Here is a 25055-nt window from a genome sequence, read left to right as displayed (position 1 = left end):
TGTGGCCTATACTACATCTCCCAGAATACCGTGTGCATGGGCTGGAGATTTATAAAAAATATCATGGGTATAGATGATCAAAATAGGTATTTCTGCACAATTCAATGCATCTTAGACATGGTCCCTGAGGTCCATCATAGAAACTTTGAGAATTTGAACAGTTTAAAAATGAAAGTATGCATCAGGTTAGGTTTGAACCTTCTTGTCACTTTCACTTGACTTACCAAGTGTGCAGTCTGAGATAGTAGATATGAGGATGCGCCTGAAAAAAAAAAAAAACATGAAGCTTAGGACAACCACAATATACAGGTATACATCATTTAACTGATTGGCCAGACAGGTGACGAGGGGAAGAAGATGCCACAAAGTGCATCTGAAAGGATGAGAAGTGGATACACTCTTGGAAGACAAATGTCAAGGGACCAGAGAGGTTTAATTGTTTTTACATTTACAATCCTACGAGTGCCTGGATATGGAATTGTTTCCTTCTCCTTGTTAATGAACAATTGCATAACAATGTTTGACTACCTGGCCAAGTTAGAGACAAGACACATTATGTCTCAGGCGGGTTTTGAACCTGGGTCTCCTGGGCTGCAGGTGAATGACTGTGAGAGTATATCACAATTCATGTATGCTGACTGTCAAAATTTCAATAATTGTTTACTTTTCTGACATTTTGTTGTGCTGTGTATAAACTTTTTTTTATGTTGGGGCCTTTAAGTTTGCATGAACTGATGTTGGCCACTTAATCATCAGCGGCCACTTCCTTGTAATATTCAATGACTCAAAGAAGCAGATGAATGCAAATATTACAACGATGCAATAAGTTTGAGTCTAGGCTTCACTGATGTAAAACATTAATTATCATAGCACCACCTATAGGCGCAGTACCTCAGGTTTGGGGGTTTGAGCCAACGGGGGAGTTTCACATTCCTGGGTCTTAGGGTTTTTGCTGCACAATCACTTTTGGCGGAGAAAAATAAGATAACCTATAAACCTATAATCAGCACAAAAACAATAGGGTTCCTGCAGCTGTTCTGCTTGGACCCCTATAAATAGTGTCAACCACCCAACAAAATATATGTTAAGTTTAAGTGCAACTAATATGCACTGATAATGATACGAGCTTTTCTGTCATCATATTTAATTGTCACTATTTTAATGTCTTGAATGATTCTTCTGAAATGGATTTATTTATGGTATGATTCTATTTACTCCCTACCAACAGGCGGCACTGTCGAGGCTAGATAGTGGAAGGGGACGCCTAACGGTAAATAAATAACATAGGCGTTGTAGTAGGGAGTTTGCACTTCTCCATCAGGTAGCAAAGCTAGATTAATTTGCGGCTTTCTGACCAAGACAACTTTTATCTTCGCCAGAAATTTTCTGTTTAATATTCACAGATGCCGCGACGTGTAAATAAGAGGTTTGGGCCCGTGATTATGTAGGCTTAAGTAGGTACACGTTAGCTGCTTGCATTTGTTTAACTAGAAGCTAGCTGCTAGAGCTTTCCAGCTGGGTGGCTGGCTGGCTGACTGGCTAGCTGGCTTGTTGAGAGGTGTAACGTTAACGTGAGGTCTTGAAAAATAGCAAGGCTACGTTGTCGCTAACTGGCGTTAATCAGCGTGAGCCTAAACACCCTAAAGTAGCGTTAAATATAAGTGTTGCTGTCCATGGATTTAAACATCGAAAGTTGTCAGTGCGAACTGGCTTTTCGTTTTTATTGAGCAATTAGTCAACATAGCGGTGGTGTTTCCCCGTGGCTTTTGCAGTAGCCTAGCTAGCTATTCAGTAGTTTGACGCTGTCAAACTAATTACATAGCTGGTTGTCTATTTAGTTTCTTTGATTATAATTGATTTTAAAACGACCATTTGTGTTGTCATTGAAATATCCACTACATCTTCGGAATAACCAAGTATGGGAATGTGCCTTCCTTGTCTGGGTGGAGCTGCAGAGGACGTGGTGGATACGCCAGATCCAGTAAGTTCTGCAAGCCTTTCGGCATCTTAATGTTACGGTAGAGCATCCTAGCAGTCTTAAAACATACCGAATTGTTAATCTCTATTAAATCAGAATAAAGTTAGTCGAGACCAGCATTACATGATGAGATTTCTTACCTTTTAATACACCGGTTCGTTAAGCTTAGAGCGTTGTGAAGCTTTATTGTTTACATGACAACCCTTTTTCTTTCAAGCACCATGACTTGAATTACACCACGTCTGGTTTGCCAATGCAAGACGACGACCTATAAAAGTTATTTGATGTGGAAAGATTTGGCTTTGTACATGAGTGCTGCTTGTTCTGTAGGAAGATTTAACATATTTAACAGAGATCAGAGTAGTCCAATGGAGATGCTATTTCTATCCTTACGAAAAAGATCTATAGTAATACTATAAGAATTCTATGGTAGTGTAATACTTCTGTGATGTTCTGTAATACCTCTATAATATCCTTAGGGTCATTCCGTGTCAAATTACCCAGTGGCTGGCAGGTCACCCTCTCCCAAGAAATCTGAAAAAAATCACAGGTGTTTGTAGACCAAACCTATGCATAAATCTTAAATAGTATATCTGTATCACTAATGGTTCCAAAACTACAGCCCTTTGAAGTTTCAAGTCATTTTAAGCATCGTGGTGAACAATCCTTTTTGTTCAACTTCCAACATTATTGGCTCTTGGTATTTCACACACATTAGTGAAACTATGTGAATAGAAGTACATGTTCCTGTTGAATTAAACAATCCAATCAAATCAGGTGTATCTTGTGTAATTCCCCCTCTGCAAAGCTCTGAAAATGGCTATACATTCATTATGTGAAAAAACATCACCACCTTTGAGGGCTTGTCATTCAAAAAGTATGTAACACAATTTAATCAGATTTTTTTCCCACTCATGTATGGATTAAGGTCATGTCCATGCATTAACTTTGGTTGTTAACATTATCATATTGTAAGAGCATTTTTATTAAATTGGGCTTGATTTTCAAAAAGCCCGTTTTCATCTTCTCATTTCACCATGTGGACAGTTAACAGGATTTTTTAAACTTTTACCATATATCATTCTGTATGTGAGGATCATCTGCCCAAAATTTGGGCTTGTTGCTGAGTTTCTTCATTGAGATAAGATTTTTTACAAATATTGTCTATAAATCCACTGAATTTGTACTTTATCTGCAGTACCACTTTGCACCACATGTGGTGCTCTTTTAATACAATGGAAGTCAATGGAAGAGTCACTTGTTTGCTGCACATATCCAATCTAAACACACAGTTTATGGTTCATATGGTTCAAGTAAAAAGGGGTTTCTAAAATTCAGTGCATTGTCAGATGCAGAAAAATCAATACTAAAAAGATTTATCATCTTTTTACAAATGCCTACAAATGAATTTTAGAAACCCATTGTTTCTTGAATATGTTCCAACTTCTTTCCCAGATCACATGGAGACAAAGCACTGATCTCCATCTTGATGCTCTTTGTCTATGTATCACAGAGGACTGCATCCCAAGCATATGACGATGGATATAGACTTTGCCTAACCAGCTGGCTAGAAATTATTAAAGTGCTCACATAGGCACTGATAGGTTGAAGCTGGTGTAGAAAACTCATTACAAAGATGGTAATTATGCTAAATCCTCTTGCTGCATGTATGATGACCAGTCAGTCTTATGTGTGTATAATTTACTTGATCAGTTTATTTTCTCTAAATAAGATTTATGTATGAGTAGTATGTTGTTCATGTTGCAATAATTATTTGGACCAATTCAACTATGAACCATAAACTGTGTGTTTAGATTGGATATGTGCAGCAAACAAGTGACTCTCTTACTCTTCCATTGACTTCCATTGTATTAAAAGAGCACCACATGTGGTGCAAAGTGGTACTGCAGATCCAATACAAATTCAGTGGATTTATAGACAATATTTTTAAAAAATCTTATCTCAATGAAGAAACTCAGCAACAAGCCCAACTTTTGGGCAGATGATACTCACATACAGAATGATATATGGTAAAATGTAAAAAAAAAATCCTGTTAACTGTCCACGTGGTGAAATGAGAAGATGAAAACAGGCTTTTTGAAAATCAAGCCCAATTTTAAAAAAAATGCTCTGAAAATATTAAAATTATAACAACAAAAGTTAATGCATGGACAGGACCTTATAATACATACATGAGTAGGAAAAAAATCTGATGAATTTGTGTCACATAATTTTTGAATGAGAAGCCCTCAAAGGTGATGATGTCTTTTCGCATTATGAATTTATAGCCATTTTCAGAGCTTTCCAGAGGGGAAAGTACACAAGATACGTCTGATCCGATTCGATTTTTTAATTCAACAGGAAAATGTACTTCTATTCACATAGTTTCACTAATGTGTGTGAAATACCAAAAGAGCCAATGATGCTGGAAGTTGAACAAAAAGGATTGTTCACCACAATGCTTAAAATTACTTAAAAGTTTCAAAGGGCTGTAGTTTTGCAACGATTAGTTATACATATATAGTATTTAAGATCTATGCATGGATTTGGTCTACAAACACCTGTGATTTTTTTCAGATTTTTTCGGAGAGGGTCACCTGCCAAATTGCGCTGAAATTGGGTGATTTCACACGGAATGACCCTATAGTGTTTCTATCTATGGTAGTCTTAGTAGTACTTCTATAGTATGTCCGAGCATTTTATTATAGTAATCTCTATATGTATGCCTATAGTATTCCTATGAGATTACTATAATATTTTATTCCAAAATACTACAAGATTACTATAGTTCTTTTTCATAAGGGTAATCTATAATCTTTAGTCATCGGCAAGCAGAGCACAGAGTCAGTTATTGTACCACAAACAGGGTGTATTCGACTATCCATGTTGGCTTAATATTTAGCTGAAAGTGCTTTCTCCTGAGCTGATGATCCCTTAGATAAGCTTATATAGATAAACATTTGCTTTCACTTGATTGCTTTACCTGTCAATGGGTGATATATTTATGACATGCTGTTGCTGTACAAAGCCATAGCCTAGTAATTGGTGGTTTATTTGGTGGTTGTTTACCATTTGTTTTGTGTGTGTGTTTATTTCACAGGAAACTAGAAGACGTCAGCTAGCAGAAGCGGCGGAGAAAAGACAGAAAGAGGTACGTGGACGCCAGCATCACATGTGGCCATCGCTAGCTCTCCCGTCAGCAGTCTGCCAGCTGGTGCTGTCCCTCACAGGCCGATGTTGCTCTGCTAACGCTAGGCTAGCTCTCACTTTCTCTGTGTGTCTCACCAAGCAAGGCGTGTGATTGATTCTCAGTCCAATAGTCATCTAACCCAGGGGCAGTTGTACTGCTTTTTTCTGTAAAAGTTGTCATTTATCTCACAAATGTAGTGGTGTATGGTATGATTTACTTAAAAGCAGGAAATAATTTAAATGGGGTCAAAACGATCTATTATTCTTATTCCTTGGTTTGTCTTATTTGTTGCTCTGTCTTTAGGAATATATATACACTCACAAACTTCTCACAGTCTTCTACAGGTGCTCCTGTAAGTCTACCAAAACATCTCTCTCTCTCTCTCTCTCTCTCTCTCTCTCTGACAATGTACTATTTAATGTTCAAACTCCACATTTCAGTACTACACAGTTCAGTCTTTTCAGTTATTTTATTCATTTTCTAACCCATACAATGTGTTTCCAAAACAAATCTCATATTTTTGTTTACAGTGTCTTTAAGGAACTGGTTGTAGATTGTATGTCTGTTTTAGATAAGAAAAAGGCATTGCACCTGAGAATGGGCTCGATCTTCACATGTTTCACAGTGAATGACTTTAAGGCCCCTGACCTTGTCTGGGGTTTAAGCTCTATGTCTGAATGGCTCTCTGCTCTCTGACTTCTGCTACTTCTGGCCTGATGTGACCCTGTCAGCTACCTTGGACATGCCACTTGCGCGTGCTGAATAACCCCCAGATTCCCCACTCCAAAAATCAGTCACAACCGCAGCCCCCCAGCCTGCCCTTCTCTTCTACTGCTGTGCTTGTTTTCTACTTCCGAGGCAACTCAAATTTTTGTCTCCCTTTCTCTGCCTTGCCTCAGTCTCTTCTGTCTTATGAATAAAGACATCTAAGCCCCGAGCCTCTCGGAGCCTCTGTACAATTCTGGCAGCTTCTTTTATCACCTCTGTGCCACAGAGATACTTCCTACAGCGACTTCGCCGAGCGCGCCACCGAGCCGCCCACACTGCCGCGTAAGTAGTTTGGATGGACGCGGCCATTTCTCCCCCAACCGGGCAACCTCTCTGACCTGGCTGATCCTTTCTTCTCCCTACACCTCACAGCACCCCCTACAGGCTGGGTTGTGCACATAAAGCGGTCACAAATGGGGCCCATTCTTCTTGCGCTTCCACAGGTGGAGGTGTGGAGTGTGGCATCAGGAGTCATTGTCAAATCTATTATGGTTGTGATGCTCCATCCAGTCATTGTGATGTGTCCCTGAGACTGCGCTGTTGATCACAGTGGGACGTCAGCCACGTCCTTTTCACTGCTTGTGAATTATTTCACATTCACCAGTTCCTCTGCTTACTTCCTCTTCGCTGAGGTTGTAGCTTCCTGTGCCCAGGAGTCAGTTGGTGTAAGGCCTCATGTTCGCACAGACACCACACAGTGTCCCTGCTTCACTGAATGCTCTGAGCCATGTTCCCAGCCATGTCCATATTCACCACACATACTCATGCCCCCACTGCCTTGACAGCCTAATGGAGTTTGAGGGTGATCTCGGTTAATGGCCATGTGAGCTTTAGTTGCTCTCCACATCCCTGCTGCTGTGAACACCCTGTGGCTCAACATAATGGCTGCATCAGTGGGCGACCTGGGTTTGATCCACATGAAACAAAGTTGCTCTCTGTATTACATCTGTACACTGTAAAGGCTTTGTGTGTGTGTGTGTGTGTGTGTGTGTGTGTGTGTGTGTTTGTGTGTGTGTTTGCTGGCTACATGGTATTAAGATGCCGCTCTGCTTTGCACATGAGCACTGCATACCCAGCATGCCTTTGAAGCACGAGATATGCAGCTGAAAAATCTCTCTCTCTCTCTCTCTCTCTCTCTCTTTCACTCTATCTCTCATTCATTCTCTCTCTCTCTCTCTCTGTGTGCTTGACACAGAGAGGGTAAAATAATAAGGCTTTTTGTACATGTGAGAAACATAAGAGAAGAATATCTTCATAAGGCATAATAGAGACAGTCAGAGTTTTGCCTTGAGATAATTAGGCCATGCTTCATTCCATGCACTTAAAACCTTAATGGTCCTGGACTGAAGACTTCCTGAAAGATTGCCCACTGTTGCATCCAGTGTTGTTAAGACTTTTAAGCCCCATACCACCAATGACCTCCAGTGTGTATGTTTGAGTATCTGATGTCAGCTGATGAGGACGTGGTTTGACACTACTTACATAGGACCGCCAAAGCCAGATGGCAGACACTATAAAACACAAAGTGCCCATGTGTTTATAACTCAAATAGTTGCTGAGCCACATGTTTTCATTTGAGGTAATCTTCTGTATTGGATAGGTGGTGAGATGCTACGGTTCAAAGCTGATGCTTCCTTAGCAAGTGTAGAGTTAGTTTATGTTTGGACAGGCAGAGAAGGTGACTTGCTTCAGATTTGTTTGGAGAGCTGTTTACAATAGCAGTACATTGTATTTTGAGTGAACCTTTCAAGGATACTTCAGGAGAAAGGGATTAAGGGTACACATAAAAAAAATAAACACATAAATCAAACTCAGAATCTGAGCATTGCATCGCAAGGTCAGATTATTAAGGTAACCAAAGTGCATCACAGTGAACAATAACACACAGAAACATGAAGGAACAAAGTAGAAAAAACAAGCACAAGGACTGAAGCCCCATATTAGGATTGAGATAGAGGAGAGAGGAATGGGCGATGAGATGGCGTACACAGCGTACAGAGTTCAATATGCTGTCTGAATAATTCATCTGAGTTGATGAGACTGAGGGCTGAGGGCCTTTGGCAAAGAATCCCAGAGCTGTGGTGTGCAGTGACTGAAAGCTGTGATACGTGATAGGCTGACGGCCATTGCTTGATTGGCTGGCTGGGTGCTTGGTTGGATTATTCATTTACTTATTGATTTGGAGTACACACAGTCTCTGTGAAGTGATTTAGAAATAAGGGGTTACACTTTACTTGACAGTATCAACATAAGAGTGACATGACACTGTCATGAACGAGTCATAAACAAGTCATAAATGTTTATGACATAACACTTCTGTTATTAAGTGGCATTCGTTTTTTGTCATAACAAATTAGGGTAAGGGTTAGGGTTAGGGTTCATGTGTCATGTGTTCATGACAGTCTCATGTCACTCTTATGTCGATACTGTGTTACCAAATAAGGCATCATTCATGTCCTATATGCATCCTATTGCCACTGAACTTTTTATTTTACTTCTTGACTCCTTGTGTGTTTGTATGCTATATTGTTTTGTTGGAGAGTGTGAAGTTATTCACAATTGTTCAACTATTGTAGTATGCTGCTCAGTTAGTATGAAAAAATCCAGATAATCATGGACTACGACTAAGATTTAGTGACCTTGATCTGATCTACCTTGTATGAAAATTTGAAGATGTACTTTCTCATTTTTTTATTGACTGGACACACACGGACAGACAGTCAGACCCAATTACAATACCCTCTTCCCCCTACTGGTGGAGGGTATTAAGCTAAATTAATCTTGTGTATGGTTATCCAGTGACAGTGTCTTCGTTCTTACTCAGAACTGTGACATTTGATTTAATCATGAATCTTTATGAGCAAAGTCAGCAATATTGGCATGGATCGAGAGCCAGGAGCTGACATGTCTTGTTAGGTTTTTATAAAGTACCTTGCTACTGTACATGTGTTGCACATCAGTGTAGTGATTAGCTTAGCCCAAAGGTGTGTTCTGCATGTGATGCCTCTGAGGTTGTGCAAGAGCCCACACTCAGAGCTGCAACAGAGACCTTTAGTCCAGCAGGAGATCGGAGTTCCCATGCACTCGCTTGTTATTGTTTTGTAACCTGTTTTTTAGTCTCCTCATGGAGTCTAGTTTTAAGTTTCTGATGTTGCCAAGATTCACTAATACTCCATAGCGATCGTTTGTTGGACTATTGGAATTGATGCCCATACAAGTATCAATAAACTTAATTTTCGTCTGGACTATTATGAAAATCTATTTTCACAATCAGGTGAAAATAATTTCACCTACGCTGATAATAATAATAATTTTTTCACCTGTACGCTTGTGCACTTGACATTTTCCGCATAAATGTCTGTGTACCTCAGAATAAGGTTTATGTTGAATAACTGTATGTTGTTATTAATGACTAGACTTAGGTGCTAAAATACCATTTGTTGGCATAAAACACATCTTTCAGTAATTTTCATCCTCAAATTGATGTTTAATTTTAGAAGTACACCAGTTTAACACATCATATTAACAGTGTCACTGTGGGTAGAAAACTAGACCACACTAGGACATTCTGTGATTATGATATGTTACAATTGTGATGCCGAAGAAAGAAGAAATTATCACAATAGGCTTTGTGCACTAGCGTAGTGACAAACTTCTTTCTTAAAGTTTCTTAAAACTGGGCGGCTCTAAGGAGCACTGCTGTGTGCCATTTTGTTTGGCTTCAAGTCGATGTAACAGCGATTTGAGCTTCCACCTTTTTCCTAAAAATGCCAACCTTCATGCAGAGAGGGCAGGATTTTCTGTGACAGCACACATTTTGGTACAACTGAAGATTGGATAAATAAACGTACAGAAGGCCTTCTAAAACAAAGTGCTGCAATTTTACACTTTGGGGTCCCAAATGTTTCCAAAAATGAAGCCATTGCAAAAGCATTGTCACTGCCATGATGACAATTTTATTCTCCGTCATAACTGAATAATGCATTTTGCTAGTGTTTTGTAGAGCTCATCTCAGGTCGACAGTTCTGTATAATAATTTTTTTATTCTAATATTTGAGATTCTAGATTTTTTGATTTCCATTAGCAGTAACCAGTCATCATGAATATTAGAATAATCAAGATTAAAACTAAAAAAAGGCTTGAAGTATTTCATTTTATGCATATTGAATCTAGTGAACTGAACTGAATTGAAATTTTAGTTTTTGAAATAAATTACGGGGAAGTTTTTTGAGATGCACCTTTTATCTCCTGAACCAAATGTGATGGAAAATAATAGGTGACGTCCACCCCTGTATTTGTCATGGTCAAGGATTATAGTGACCATATTCAGATACCTTATACACCCTCTTAATTTTAGTTACAACGCATCTTATGGTTCCGCAGACCTCCAACCGAGGAGTCAAGAACCCGGAAGCACTTGAGAGGAAAAAGAGGAAACAAGAAGAGATGGAGAAGCAGACCGTGATGGGCACGTCTCCGTCAGGGGGAGGGGGGCTCAAGGTAAGCATTCGTCTTCCTCCTGTTCCTAACCATCATTATCGTCATCGTCCAACTCATTTATTAAGCTGTTTGTTTCTCTACCTCACCTGGAAGCACACTAAATATAAATCATAAACTCACCAATCAACAATCAACAAATGAGCACTTATTGTAGTCATAGTACTGTAGTTATAGATTGTTTGTAGAGTTGATTCATGATGTTATATTATTTTAAGATAATATCTTTTGAAAATTTTGGAAGCCCGTTTCGCCACATAAAAAAAAAATCTGATCTATGATATCTCATTATTGTGAGATACTATCTTGTTATTCTGACATAGTATCTTACGAGATACTATCTCGTTATTCTGACATAGTATCTCATTATTATGAGATAGTATGCTTTGTATGCTTCAAGCCATATTATCTTTTGCGAGAAGCCATCTATGCAGCCACTGATGCAGACGCCGTACGGCTTCAGTTTATCGTATTCGTCTATATGCCACACATAATTCGGCCCACGACTGACATACACACGGCGTCTCAAGCGGTGTCTTGCTCACAAATCTACGCCACCACCATCCATTAGTCTTGACAACAGACAGACAGTTTCTCGGCCCGTAATTACAGTATGCCAGCCATCCAGCACTTCTGGTGCATCCATCTATAGCCATGCAATTGACCCAAAGTCTGGAGTTGCTGATTGATGAACTCTGCAACTTCAGCAACATCAGTTTTATTGCGCCGACGCCAGAGGTGCTTTCTTTGCAAGGTTCTCTGTAAAGTGCGGAGGCTTATTTCAATATTATGCTCTTCATGTAAAAGCGTTTGTATCTCAGTGTTTGTAAAACCACGTTGAAAATAGTTTTCAATGATCGAATCCATCTTGAATGACCACGGAAATATAAGGGACAAAGCATTTCCTATTTAATCATAGTGAAATATGTCAGAATAACGAGATAGGTATCTCAGAATAACGAGATACTATCTCTCACAATAACGAGATACTATCTCACAATAACGAGATACTATGTCAGAATAATGACATAGTATCTCACAATAATGAGATATAATAGATCAGAATTTTTTTTTATGTGGCGCAAACGGGCTTCCATAGAAAATAATACTAACTTGACACTGTTTTTTAGTGGCAGATGGGCTGATCTGAAGACACCTCTTGTGGTTTAAGGACATTGGACATCGCATCGGCCAATACAAACAGTGTGGCAGTCAACTTGAGGGTGTTTTTTTTTTTTTTCCTTTGTTGTTTGTTTTTGGTTAAAATTTTCATACATAAGCTAGTCAGAGCAGTTGTATCTAGAGCATCTAAAACTAGCCAAGCTGGAAGTGTGATTACTCGCCATAGCCTCTTGATTGGCTGAAGTGCATTAGTGGGCAGACCCTGTCTATTGCCAAGGTGTACCAGCCAATGAGGTGCTAGAGCAACTGACTGCTAACAGTGAGTAGCAGGTTGCAAAAAGCTCTGCCAGGTGAAGAAACATTGCTACACATAACTACTGTTTATCGCAATGCAGCTCTCTCACACACACAAACACATGCTCAAACAATCTCCTTGAAAGGTTGTGCAATGGTGCTTCTGTCACATCACATTGGTTTGAATGCTTTTGTGCTTGTGTGATAATTTATATAGATATGTATTTCCTGGGAGTCCATGGCTCTTTCGAGTGATTTAGCATGATTGGAAGTCACCTATACCACAGATATGTAAGAAAACACTTTTATGACAAGCCCAAGATTGTTGGAGGATCATTGTTGGTTGGTGTCAGACCAGTTTTGCTGAGATTTATTGATTGTCTTTCATGTTTCATGTCAATTATTCCTCAGTGCAATGTAAGTTATTTTGTCTCGAGTTTGAAAGGTAGGGCATGTTTGTTTGTTTACATCATAGTTTGATGTTATTTAATAGAAGGCATTGGATAAAATGAAAGGTTTTCACCATTGAGAAGTGTTTGTTGTACACATTCATTATGTTCACTTTTCACCATTTACTAATACAATTCACTTTTTGACTAGTGAAGTCATGTTTAACAGGTTGAAATGAAGATGCCTCATACTGCATATTTCTATTTACTCATGTGTGGCAGTGTGCTTTTCTTTCACAAAACGGCAGCATTTTGGTCATCTGTCCAAATGCCTTACTGTATTTCAGGATGGACCTAACCTTAGGTTCAGAATGGATTAAAAACCTTTGACCAGTAAGTGCAGCTTGTAGCTGTAGGTGTGTCCGATGTCATTTGGACATTTGAAGGAGGAGAGGGGGCATTAACACTGATGGTGCCCCCTCTCTAATCACTAACCTTAACACTATCTGTGCTTCTGAAACACAGCAGGAACTCGTGTAAAAGATGGGTGTCAATACTGAAGAATGCTTCTTAACTTTGAAATTAATTTCTATTCGAACCCTGTCTGTTTGCCTTGCTTCTCCATTTGCATTTGCAGAATTAAATTTCTATTTTAACGTGGCATGGACTCTTTTTTTGTTTTCTTCTCTTGAATTGGAATGCAAATTTCAGTCAGACCTGATGACAGGGCTCATAGTTCAGGCCTGGCTGGGTTTTACATCAAATGTTTGGTATCTGATTGAGGAGAAATTTAATTTCAGGGTTAATCTGATATTCATCATGGCAAATGATTGTTGCACTTATTTGTATGATTGTTTGCATTTTGTTTAACTCAATTTTGTCTCGATTATGGCATGATAAATAGGAACGATCCCAGTTTTTAGTTTTGTGTATATATAAGTATATATACTCTTTTGATCCTGTGAGGGAAATTTGGTCTCTTTGCATTTATCCCAATCCGTGAATTAGTGAAACACACTCGGCACACAGTGAGGTGAAGCGCACACACACTAATCCCGGCGCAGTGAGCTGCCTGCAACAACGGCGGTGCTCGGGGAGCAATGAGGGGGTCGGTGCCTTGCTCAAGGGCACTTCAGCCGTGCCTACTGGTCGGGGTTTGAACTGGCAACAAGTCCGAAGCGCTAACCAGTAGGCCACGGCTGCCCCTCTTGTCATGTGTAGCCCAAGAGATTTTACACCAAATGTCATATTCCTGCTTCTTGCCAGGCTTTTCCTGAACATAAGTTATTTAGTCTCTAATCACATACGGGTTAAAACCTGAAAATAGATAATTCTATAATGGCTTCGAACATTTCCTGTGCCTGATAACTTCAGGCACAGGAATTGTGCTTACTTTAAGTGATATTTTCTGTTTAGAATTTTATTTCAGTGTCCTCTCACTGTTGAACTGAATCAAAATTGATCTGTTATCACTCAAAAGGTGCCAATGTTTATTTAGGTGAAAATTAATGTAATGTAGGCCTACCTTAAGGCTAAAGACGTTTAGCGTGTTTTATGTGTTGTCTTTATTTTCATCTGAGTGAACATGTATCTATGATCTGATGGATCAAATCACTGCATCACAAAACACATGCTAATGTGGTCAAACACAAAATAATGTTTTTGCTTTTCTGAAGTGTGATGTTTTACTAGCCATAAAAAAAAAATATTGTTTGAATAGAGATGCATGTTGTTACTATTAATGATGCTTAATAACACCTATGAATAGTAAAAGTGGAAATTAAGCCATTAGGCAATAAGATCCTTTTAAGATCCAGTAAATGTAACAGTCAATTAGTCAGTTAAATGTAACATAGGTAGTAATCTGTAAAAAGACTACAGAAGGAGGAAACATGGAAATACCTCTGCCTGCCTGTAGAGGTCAATGGTGCTCTTTGCTATGGCTGTTGGAGATGTCGGGCATTGGGGATTTCCAATCTGTAATAGGATCCCCTTTAGTACAAAATGACTGCATCAGTGTGATGTAAAATGCTGAATCTTTTGGTACAATAAGTTGACACACAGACATAGATCACAATCTGTTTCATGGTCATACCCAGAATATCACAAAAAACAGTAGGCCTACCATGAGCGAGGTATTGTCTTTCCACTGTGGGCCTATTGCTAGGACAGACCGTACTGAACAACTCAGCTAATGAGAGATGGGATCTGATAGGCTTTTAGAAAATGAAGCTTTGCTTTCTAGCACCTTAGCATAAACTTTCTATCTATAATGACACAACATGAACAATTATAACAGACACATGTGAATTAATGACTGAGATTTACAAACACATACAGTATGCTTTTCTCTTCACAAACATATCCTCTGTTCCACATAGATTGTAGCCTATGCCACATTACATACACAATATGAATTAGTTAATAATATGATTAAATATTCTGCTTTGACAAAGTCTCAGAAATGTGACCTTAAACTTTTCAAGTCTACTTTAAGAGATGAGTACAGATGGCAATTTGCTTAGTTGTGAATCCCCACTAAAGGAAACAAGGTTTTTACAAAAGTTTCCAAAATGATAGCTTTACAGACACCCATCTTTCAGATGAAACAAAACATTATATAAAGTAGAGAGTAAATACATTTCAGATATAAAGACAATTTGAAATTCAACAAAATACAACAGAAAGAAAAGGGAATTACAAACTAACATATTATATTAAACATATTATAACAGTGACAGTAATGTCTGTCATATCCTCATTCATTTTTAAGAATGAAATTAAAGGGTTTTGAGTTTGCTTAGGATTGTCACAGAGCATCTACTGATAAACATACCCAGTTCAAGAAAGATATTTCAAAAGCTACTAATTTACAAGCTCAATGCTAAGTTCTTTATTTCTTCAACCACCATACATCATATTTTCATTCGTTTCAAGGATAAAAGAATTACTTAAACACTAAACACTTAAACTGTCCCTATGTCATCTCATGCAGAGTAGCATTAAACCTCCACTGCTTAAGGAGCCAACGTACAACATATGCTCTCCCCCAATCATTACTCTCAGGTCAAAGGTCATTGGTCATCCAAGCCCTTTCTGGAACCTGCCATGGCTGTGCCAACCAGGACACATTGGCTTGCGTGCTAAACCATTTTATACTCTGGCACCTTATAGAGAACAAACAGATGCTTTGGACTGATGGCACTTACAGGTACCAAGATGAAGATCTGCTAGTGTAAGGCACTCCTTCTGATTGTTTTTCACGTAAACCTTTATATATATATATTATATATATATATATATATATATATATATATATATATATATATATATATATATATATATATATATATACACACAGTATATATGTATATATATATACAACTGCACCTATAATATGCACACAGTGGTGTGTTGAACGAACGCAAAACTCAATCATTCAAAAGTTTTTGGTTCTATCACAGAACCAAAAGAACATGTTTCAATTTCACTTACACTGAAGCCAACTACGCATACATTTCCTCTGCTTGGACTACAAAGCTAAATGAATATCATAAACGGCTTCCTGCCTATTCTGGCCTGTGCTTTAAGAATGCTCTTTAAGTGCAGATGATGATGCTGAGGTTGTAAAGCTTATGGGAATGTACACGGCTCTTTCCTCCACGCCATACTGTGTTTCTGTACAAAGGCAGCATCACTCTCTCTTCCACACTCCCGCAGTCCGTTTTTCAGCACAGCGGCCTGGAGTCAGCGGTGGTGGCTGTGGCACTCTGCAGAGCGTGACTTCACTGTGAAGATGGGTGTCGGCAGCTCAACACGTCTCTCCATGCCACCAACACCACCGGCATACACATCACATCAGAACCCTTTACTTTTACTCACTCTCGTCCACAAACACACACGCCGACGCACACACAGACAGACACACACACACACACACACACACACACACACACAATGCACATGCAAACCTGGCTATAGATCTTTGCAGACACTCTTTGTAGCTGGAACGATTCAGAAGAATCTACCGGCACTTTCTGTCACACGACTCTCATGGTGGAGGCTTCTGTTGACAGCCCTTCTCATAGGTCAACCACCAGCGTCATGACCCTCCAGGAGGTCTCTGGTGATGTAGCCAGTGTGAACGATATTCAGCCCAAAGACCTGAGATCAAGGCTGCTCAGTCCCTCAGTCCAACCACATTGAGACTGTACCCACTGTTGGAAGCAGGGTGTGAAGGACCCCAGAATGAGTGGGGCCCCTGTGGAAAGAGTGTATTAGAAGCCCTGACCAGTGGGTGTTTTGTGTTTGAGCGAAAGCAAATGTAACATGGTCAGTCAGTACATGTTTACATCTGTTACACAAGCTTGCATGAAACAAGTTTTGGTAAATGGAGTTGGTGTCAGACCAATGATGATGGTGTCAGATTAAAAAACTGATCTCCCCATGCAAGGAGCCCCTCTCTGGCCAGGGGTGGTTGAGTAAGTGTGTGAGGTGCGCTACTTCTTGCTGCGGTAGTGAGCCGCCACCACCAGGTAGCTGTCGGGGCTCAGGTCCTTGATGTTGGGGGGCTTGTTGGAGACGGGAGAGGTCTTGCCCTCCACACGGGAGATCTGGAGCATGCGGCACGGGTCATGCTTCAGCAGGTAGCTCTCGAACGTCTCCCAGCCTCCCCCCACGCGAACCATCACATGCTTATTATGCAGCATCTGTCAGATAAAGAGAGAAAGAGAGTGAGAGAAAGAGACAAACAGACGGATAAAGAGTGTGTGTGTGTGAGACAGAGAGACAGATAGACAGAGAGACAGAGAAAAAGAGAGAGAGTGAAATGGATAGTCAGATATGCAAAGAAACAGATCAATAGATCAGTGAGCATGAATATTTCCTCACTGTGTCTGAACAGTTGGCAAGAAACATTGGAAACAGGCACAAGTTCATTGATGCCTATTGCCTACATGTGATAACAATAATATTCATGGCAATTATAAGATGGATACTTGAGGATAGGCTACATCAGTTCAATAACAAAATAGAGACTAGAAAGGCCCAGTATCCTCACAATGTTAAGAAAAGGAAAAAACGAATCTGTGGATCTGCCCCGTGATTCAGATCCACTCCACAATGTAACAGACACTGCTTTGGTCCATTGTTAAACCCTCCAACACGTTTAATGCAAATCCATGAAAGTTTGTGCGCTATACTTGCTAAAAAACAGATAAATATGGAAACAAACAAACCAAGCTGCAAACATAACCTCCTTGGCGGTAATAAAAAGAAGACTTTTGAGAAGACTTGGAGACCAGACGACTTTAATCTGATAACGGTAAATAATTTGGTCGACCGGAGTGAAAGAAGTGTATTAAATGTGGAAGAGTCTTTAATCACAAATAGTCTGAGCTGCTTTTGAAAAGATGCAGTGAAATTACATGATTTGAAATAGCTGGGTGTCTCTGGAATCTGATTCTCCCCCTAACACCTCCAGATTCACTCCTTCACACTCCTCCATCACCTGTCAGATGTTGCCCCTCAATGCATTCCCAGAGTGCGCTGCCATAGCAACGGCCACCCTGAAAGTTCCGAAGACTGAGAGGAGCCATAAAAGAGGCTGGGGTTGTCATTTCTGACCAATAAGATGCAAAGTTGTCCAGTGCTCCCCACAGAGCCCCTCCTCTGCCTATCCATCCAAATAAGAAGCTGTCAGACCCCCCCCCCCCCCCAGAAAAGAACAAATCTTCAGCTCTTCAGTGTGTATGTGTGTGTGGAGTACAAGTGTGTCTAAATTAAATGGATGTGACTGTGTATCATGTGTGTCTACAGATTAATTTAGTGTTTAGGTCAAACATTCTAGAGCGCTACACTAATTTTAATGTTAATGTTTATTGATGTCAGTGTAAGTCGCTTTGGACAGCTAAGAACTATAAACATAATCATAAACATGTGGCATTGTGGCATAAGGCTTGGCTTGCTAAACCGAGCTAAACTGTCCAGCCAATGAAAACAGTTCTATAATGAGTCCATTTGTGATAATTCTGTTACTGTAACTGGAATTAAAGGTGCTCTAAGCGATGCCATGCGTTTTTTAGGCTAAAACATTTTATGTCACTTACTGCAAACATCACCTAACCAACCGCTAGCTGTCTGTGTCCTGAATACACTGTAAAAAAACACAATCTCTGTGGACAGCCCAGGCTCCAAAAGCGGCAACAAAAACAACCTGGGCAAACCTAGCCGATAAAAACATAACAAACTGTTCCAGCAAATTACAGACGAGATGCGCGTTTAGGAAAGTTTCAATTGCACGGGAGCAGCACAGGAGGGAGGGGGAGGAAGTAGCGAGCTAGCTCTCTGTTTTGTTTAAAAGTCAACAGAAGTGACGTTACCCAGCATCGCTTAGAGCAGTGGTTCTCAACCTTTTTTTAGTGATGTACCCCCTGTGAAATATTTTTTCAGCCAAGTACCCCCTAACCAGTGCACAAGAATTACCGCTACACTTCAACCACGACTCCATCGTTTGAGTTTTGACAGTGATTGACAGGTGATGGCGGGTGGCATGTGACAGGTTGGGTCTAATCATCCTGGTATGGGGTGACTCTGGGTTTTTAGGATAATGAAATTGAATAGCCTACTGAAATATAAAATTCATTTTATGAACTTATATTTTCCTGAAATATGTATTAAATAATTGTTTATTGTTTATTATAATTGTTAATAAAAGTATTTTTGCATGGATTCTACTTTTTAAATATATGTATATTTAAATTTTTTCATGTATTAGTACTAGCATTGATTTTATTTTGATTTTTAAAGAATTAAAATATAAAAAGCGTATTATAAAAATTCTTATATTTTGACATGTATCTCACCACAGCAAGCTCATAGCTCTACATGCATTTCATGTGTGTGTAGGGCAGACTGTCCTGCATCTGGTAATATCATTGCCATGGTGGAGCTGGGGCTGAGCAATTTACAGACATATGTGGTGTGCGCCTTACAGAAATAAATGCCATTTTTTTATTTAGTGATTAAAAATGACCTTTCTGCGCTCCATATCTGTGACAGAACTGATCTGACCTGACTCGTGTTTGCGTGTTAGCCAGTGTGTGCCTATGGTGTCTGCACTTATGATTCTCTACAACTTTTTACTGCATTGCCATGAACAAAGTAAAGGCAAAAAAGTTGTTTCTTTGTCGAACAAATTGGGATGCAATGTGAGCCTTGAAGTGGATGCCATGCAGGAATTTGCTAGGATCTCAAAACCGGATTGTGAACATTATTTGCCATAGAGAAACACACAATAGCGTTGGATTATAAACATGCTTTGCCACAAAAACAGACAAAAACGTGAGGTAAGTCGAGCTATGAAGTTATTATTTTGCTGTCACTTCGTCTGTTTTATAACCCAGAAGGATGGTATCAAATGATGGCTCTGTGTCTCCTCTTTCATCTGACATGCGAGGCATATCTATGCGATCACAGGTCCGCGAGTAATTCAAACGAGACTAATGGGTGTGCAGCGTTGGTTTTTGTACATGACGTTATTATTTTGCAGTCACTTCGTCTGTTTTCATAAGCCAGAAAGATTGACATACTTGGTACCAATGGATAGCCCCGTGTCTCCTCTTTCATCTGATATGCTTGCCATGATTTCATGATTTTTATTTTATTTTCATACTTTAACGCGTGGTCTCGTTGGAAAGCCCCACTTCTGCTCTGTCTCTCTGCAATAATGGTTTCATCTCGCTGCGATGAACAGTTGCGGAGCAATGTAACAGAGAAGAAAGGGTGTGTTTTTTGACGGACTTTGCGTCAATCGGGTTCTAAGGGTTAAAATCTCACGTACCCCCTGGAGTGCCTTCACGTACCCCCAGGGGTACGCGTACCCCCATTTGAGAACCACTGGCTTAGAGTACCTTTAACAAAACTAGGTTCTACATAAGCCTACTTTGTACTGTGCATGCACACACACAGCTAGCTAAATTCCACCCCACAGACTGATACGATGGAGACTGCCTTACATGAGCTGTCTTTTTCTTTAAATGACACTTAGCATATGACTATATGATATATAGCATATGATTATCAAAGATAGAGATATTTTCAGTGTACGGGTAGGGTGCAGATGTGGAAAAAGACTCAAACTAATGACACTTAGAATGGATGTCCAAGCATCAGTTGGCTCCATGTAATCTCACACATGACCACTCATGAGCAGCAGATAGAGATCAGATTAGGAATCCACAGGTTATGCTAGGCCTAAAGGTCAAAACAGGTGTAATACACACTGCAGAAGTGAGTTGTCTTTGAAACTAACAGCAGCAACATCCAATGGACCATCTACATCTGTTTTGTTTTCTGGACTATCTACACCTGAAAGTGTGACCGAAAAAAAAAAAAGTACTTATAAGCCTTTAAAACTGTAACTGGGGAATATCCCAATACTCTTTCAGTAAATATTGAAACAATAGAGTGTTTCAAGTCAATTGTCACATGACCAGAGCTGTTTACTTCCTGGTTGCACCTTGAGAAGAGGATGACGGCCTCACAGCTCCCAAATAAAAGGTTTTTAAAGTATGTTAAAATAAACATAGGACAAATATTTTTTGTACACATAGTCTTTAAGGTGTCTAGTTATGATATATACATTTATAATTATTCAAATGTCTTTGGTGTGTTTGCAGAATGAGTAAACATGTTAACGGTCACAACAGTGACCGGTGGGATAGAATGTTGTATCTAGATGCACAGATACTTCTACACCTACAAACACACACACACATACACATACTCATACATACACACATACAGAGACATACACACACACACATACACACACTCACACACAGATACACACACACATACATACTCACACACACATACACACAGATATACACACTCACACACACACACACACAGACATACACTCACACACATACACACATTCACATATTCACACACACAGACACACACACTCACAGACATACACACACACACACACACACACATTCACACACACACATATTCTCACACACACATATTCTCTCACACACACACACACACACATATTCACACACACAGACATACACACACACTCACATACACACTCACACAAATATACACACTCACACACACAGATACACATACACACAGACATACACACTCACACATACACACACACACACATACACACACAAATACACACATACACAGATATACACTCACATACACAGATATACACACTCAGACATACACACTCACACACACACAGACACAAACACACACACAGACATACACACTCACACACACAGATATACACACTCACACACACAGATACACACTCACACACACACAAATACACACACACACACAGATATACACTCACACACACAGATATACACACACAGACATACACACTCACACACACACACACAGACATACACACTCAAGGGGACTTCACATTGCACGCGACATGTGTACAGTATATCTGTGTGTGTGAGTGTATATCTGTGTGTGTGAGTGTATATCTGTGTGTGTGTGTGTATTTGTGTGTGTGAGTGTGTATATCTGTGTGTGTGTGAGTGTGTATGTCTGTGTGTGTGTGTTTGTGTCTATGTGTTGTTTATTTACCAGGAGCTTCGGCTCGTTAAAATAGAACCCTGAATGTGTATGTCTGTGCGTGCGTGCGTGTGTGTGCGAAGCTCCTGGTAAATAAACAATGTTTACATATTTTTCATATTTATTATTGCCATTGGTCTCAGTGTTCATATCAGTTTGAAAAGTCCTTTCAGAATACCTTTATTTTAACAAAAAAGACATTTGAGCAACCTTTAATTGAGTATACTCACTTTTTCATCTACTTTTCTACATTTTAAAACTTTTCTACATTATTGATTACTTCAAAGGGTTGCTAATAACACATGTTTTGCATATTTGCATGTCTGGGAAAAATGTGGGCTTAAATGGGTTAACATGGAGGGACTGCACAAAAAGTGAACTCTTATTTGACAGTTTTAAAGGATACAAATGTCTTAGATATGACTGATCTCTGTTTGTCTTTGACAGGATCCATCTGAGCAATTTCACTTCCTCCGACCTACTGCCAGGGTGGGTGTCTCAACACAGACATTGATCTGTCTGGTTAAAATTTCATGAAGGTGAAGACTCAGAGGTTATTGCCTTGGGAACTAATGGACTAATAGACAGGGCGGAGGCACACAAAGACGCACCACTGACCTCTAACACTATGGGCAGAACGTAGGATAGAGGAGCCAACAGTGCCCGAGGTGCAAACCTGCTGAATTGAAACCACTTTCTAATATAGTAGCAACATGATCAAATATGAAATCTCGTACAGAAACAATAAAGCCAGGTCTTATGTGAAGGTCTTTACGTCTCACCTCCCTCTCTCCACACCTGTGCTTAGGGGCATGAACATAGAACCTGGTCAATCAGTGGTGCAGTGCAGAGGACAGAGAGACAAGGGGCTGGAGACTCAGATGGAGGTGAGGTTTTAATCATGCCGAACGGTATACAAAATGGTAGGGGGAGTATAACTGACACACACACACACACACACACACACACATACACACACATACACACACACACAAATAAATTCTGGAAATGCTAGAAAGAAAATCCTTGTGCAAATGCAAATAAGCTAAATGCCTCAGTAGGCAGTTATGACAGCTAGCCATGCCATTCTGGTTCAATACATTCTGAGTCATACAAGACGGAAAGCATGTTACTGCAGTCTGAGAAAAATGACACCAGAGAGAAAGGAATGTTAATTGACTTTTCAGGGTGTGCGTGTATGTGTGTGTGTGTGTGTGTGTGTGTGTGTGTGTGTGAGTGTATACACGTGTGTGATTGTGTGTTTGCTGTGCACGTGTGAATGTGAGAATAGGTTTTTCTGAGAGAGTGTATGTGGTGTGAATGAGCTGCTGCAGGCCTTGTGTGTATGTGCGCGTGCATGTGTGTGTGTGTGTGTGTGTGTGTGTGTGTGTGTGTGTGTGTGATCCTCAGATAGGCAGCTCCTTAACTGACCTTCTGGCTTTCAAGGCAGAACAAAAACATCCTCTTTCAAAAAATGCATTATATCCTGGTATTGGAAAATAAATTGAATGCCTTGCGAGCAATGCACATCTTACTGAAGAATTAAAGACATTTAACCTTGGTTTCCAAGCAACCAAAAAAGAGGGCATAGTGTAAGAAAAATGTTGAATATCCAGGGTTTATAAGGAATTTGGTGTATGCAACTGGACAAATATGTCTTTAGGCTGAAAATGAGACATGGAGAGCCCAAATGCTATCCAAGGGGAAAATATGCTTTATGTAGCCGAATACTGATGGCATTGCTTTCATCATGATTGCGTTCATTTCTTTCAGCGGTGGTATGGCAATATGACACATCTCCATTCAAAAGCCACATTCTTGCAAATAAATGTAATGGCACACACACACACACACACACACACACACACACACACACACACACACATTCTGATCACAGTCACATACATATTCTCTCCGATACACACACGTACACCTCCATGATTTTTCTCTTCAGACTGACCGTAAAAATCATTGTCTGTTGTCACGACTCCGTGTACTTTCTTTGGACGCCATGGCAACATTGACACATTTATTTTAATTTGGGAGCAGCTTTAATTACTTTTGTGTGCGCGAAATCACACCACTCCCTATTTTAATTGCTTCTCCTGCCAAGGCTGCTTTGCTCCATCCTTGCACATACAGTTGAGTGTGTGTGTGTGTGTGTCGCTATGGCAGACAATAGTGACAATGATTAGGGTAATTGGTGGATTTATTGTGCTGACGGGAGTCCTTTGACCTCGTCACATGTGAAGATGTCAACAGAAACACAGCAGCAGCTTTTAATGAAGTGAGGAGAGGAGGCGTCTCTGGCCAAAATCAAATCAACTTCCTCACAGTGGAGAGCTTTGCCATGAAAATGACTGATGCCAATAAAACAAGCCTTGTAGCTATTTAGAATGAATAAAATCTTGAGACCAAGTTCACAGTTTGAGACTGGACAAATAGACCTGTCTTTGTCTGTATTTCAGACTGATTTGAGATATGTAGACTGGGTGTTGTCACTCATCATGAAAGTAAATATGACATGAATTGAGAATTTTAATGAAAATGTGGCTATGTGTGTGCAGTTTTCATACTGATGAAAATGTTTTTTTGGTTTAGATGAAATAAGCCTAATGTTGATATCCTTGTCCTAAATAGAAAAGCTGAATTATCATAAATGGGAGGCCACAGCTTTGTCTAGTGGTCAGCACACTTCTTCATATCTGTTGTAATAATATCAAAGAACATACCAAAGCAGTGCCTTACAGGCTCAAACATTTCATAGAACAGAAGAGTTCTCCACAGACACAAGAAAAAAAAACACTGAACATTGCACTGTGAATGAATGAAGACTTAAATGGTCCATCAGGCTAGAAATAGGTTTGAGAGCTTTGTTCTAGAGAATGTGGAGGTGTTTATTGGTGTGAGCAGCTGCTGGATTTAGTGTTAATTTTGTCACCTATTTTTAATTTAGTCTTAGTCTTAGTCTTGTGACGAAATGTCCTTTTTAGTCTTTGTCATATTTAGTCATTCAAATATAATTTTTGTTAGTCAAGTTTTAGTCGACTAAAAGTCTCGTCATTTTAGTCTAGTTTTAGTCAAAAGAAAACTAAAGGTATCTTAGTCTTAGTCAGTTTTAGTCAACACATTTTAGTCTTTTTTTATAACAAATTATTTCTGATTACCATTTGAGTCAAATAGTGTTTCACACATCTCAATTTTC

General features: G+C 39.6%; 2 protein-coding genes across 5 annotated transcripts in view; one reads left to right on the top strand and one right to left on the bottom strand.

Moving 5' to 3' along the window:
* Positions 1–25055, bottom strand: part of LOC121723386 (growth arrest-specific protein 2) — a 57983-nt gene that overhangs the window by 7426 nt on the left and 25502 nt on the right. The window contains exon 8 of one of the 2 annotated variants that reach the window (XR_006034940.1): positions 16159–16947. Coding sequence is in view for 1 of the 2 variants with exons in the window: in XM_042109002.1 (XP_041964936.1) it covers positions 16738–16947 (210 nt within the window). In the remaining variant the exon portion in view is untranslated. Of the gene's footprint in view, positions 1–15624; positions 16948–25055 lie in introns of those variants that run through there. The other variant, XM_042109002.1, reaches the window with a different exon arrangement.
* On the top strand, positions 1244–12898 carry LOC121723392 (small VCP interacting protein). Of its 3 annotated transcripts, XM_042109012.1 has the most exons (5): positions 1244–1270; positions 1918–1981; positions 5079–5129; positions 6163–6218; positions 10320–10407. In XM_042109012.1, exons 2-5 carry the CDS (start codon positions 1919–1921, stop codon positions 10399–10401), a joined length of 252 nt encoding a protein of 83 aa, XP_041964946.1. In that variant the 5' UTR covers positions 1244–1270; position 1918; the 3' UTR covers positions 10402–10407. The 3 variants fall into 3 exon arrangements, with proteins under 3 accessions (XP_041964946.1, XP_041964944.1, XP_041964947.1); XM_042109010.1 differs by having other exon boundaries at positions 1269–1981; XM_042109013.1 differs by lacking the exons at positions 1244–1270; positions 6163–6218 and adding an exon at positions 11564–12898 and having other exon boundaries at positions 1274–1981; positions 10320–10436.

This window comes from Alosa sapidissima, chromosome 11 (assembly GCF_018492685.1).
Source record: "Alosa sapidissima isolate fAloSap1 chromosome 11, fAloSap1.pri, whole genome shotgun sequence".
Taxonomy (NCBI): domain Eukaryota; kingdom Metazoa; phylum Chordata; class Actinopteri; order Clupeiformes; family Clupeidae; genus Alosa; species Alosa sapidissima.
The sequence above is the reverse complement of the archived record's forward strand: the minus strand, read 5'-3'. Positions and strand labels throughout refer to the sequence as shown.

Excerpts from the sequence above, each read along its gene's own strand:
- LOC121723392 (XM_042109012.1), top strand. The coding sequence starts at position 1,919 with ATGGGAATGTGCCTTCCTTGTCTGGGTGGAGCTGCAGAGGACGTGGTG. Across the intron at positions 5,130-6,162 it reads CGGAGAAAAGACAGAAAGAG|AGATACTTCCTACAGCGACT; the intron begins GTACGTGGACGC and ends TCTGTGCCACAG. Across the intron at positions 6,219-10,319 it reads CGAGCCGCCCACACTGCCGC|ACCTCCAACCGAGGAGTCAA; the intron begins GTAAGTAGTTTG and ends ATGGTTCCGCAG.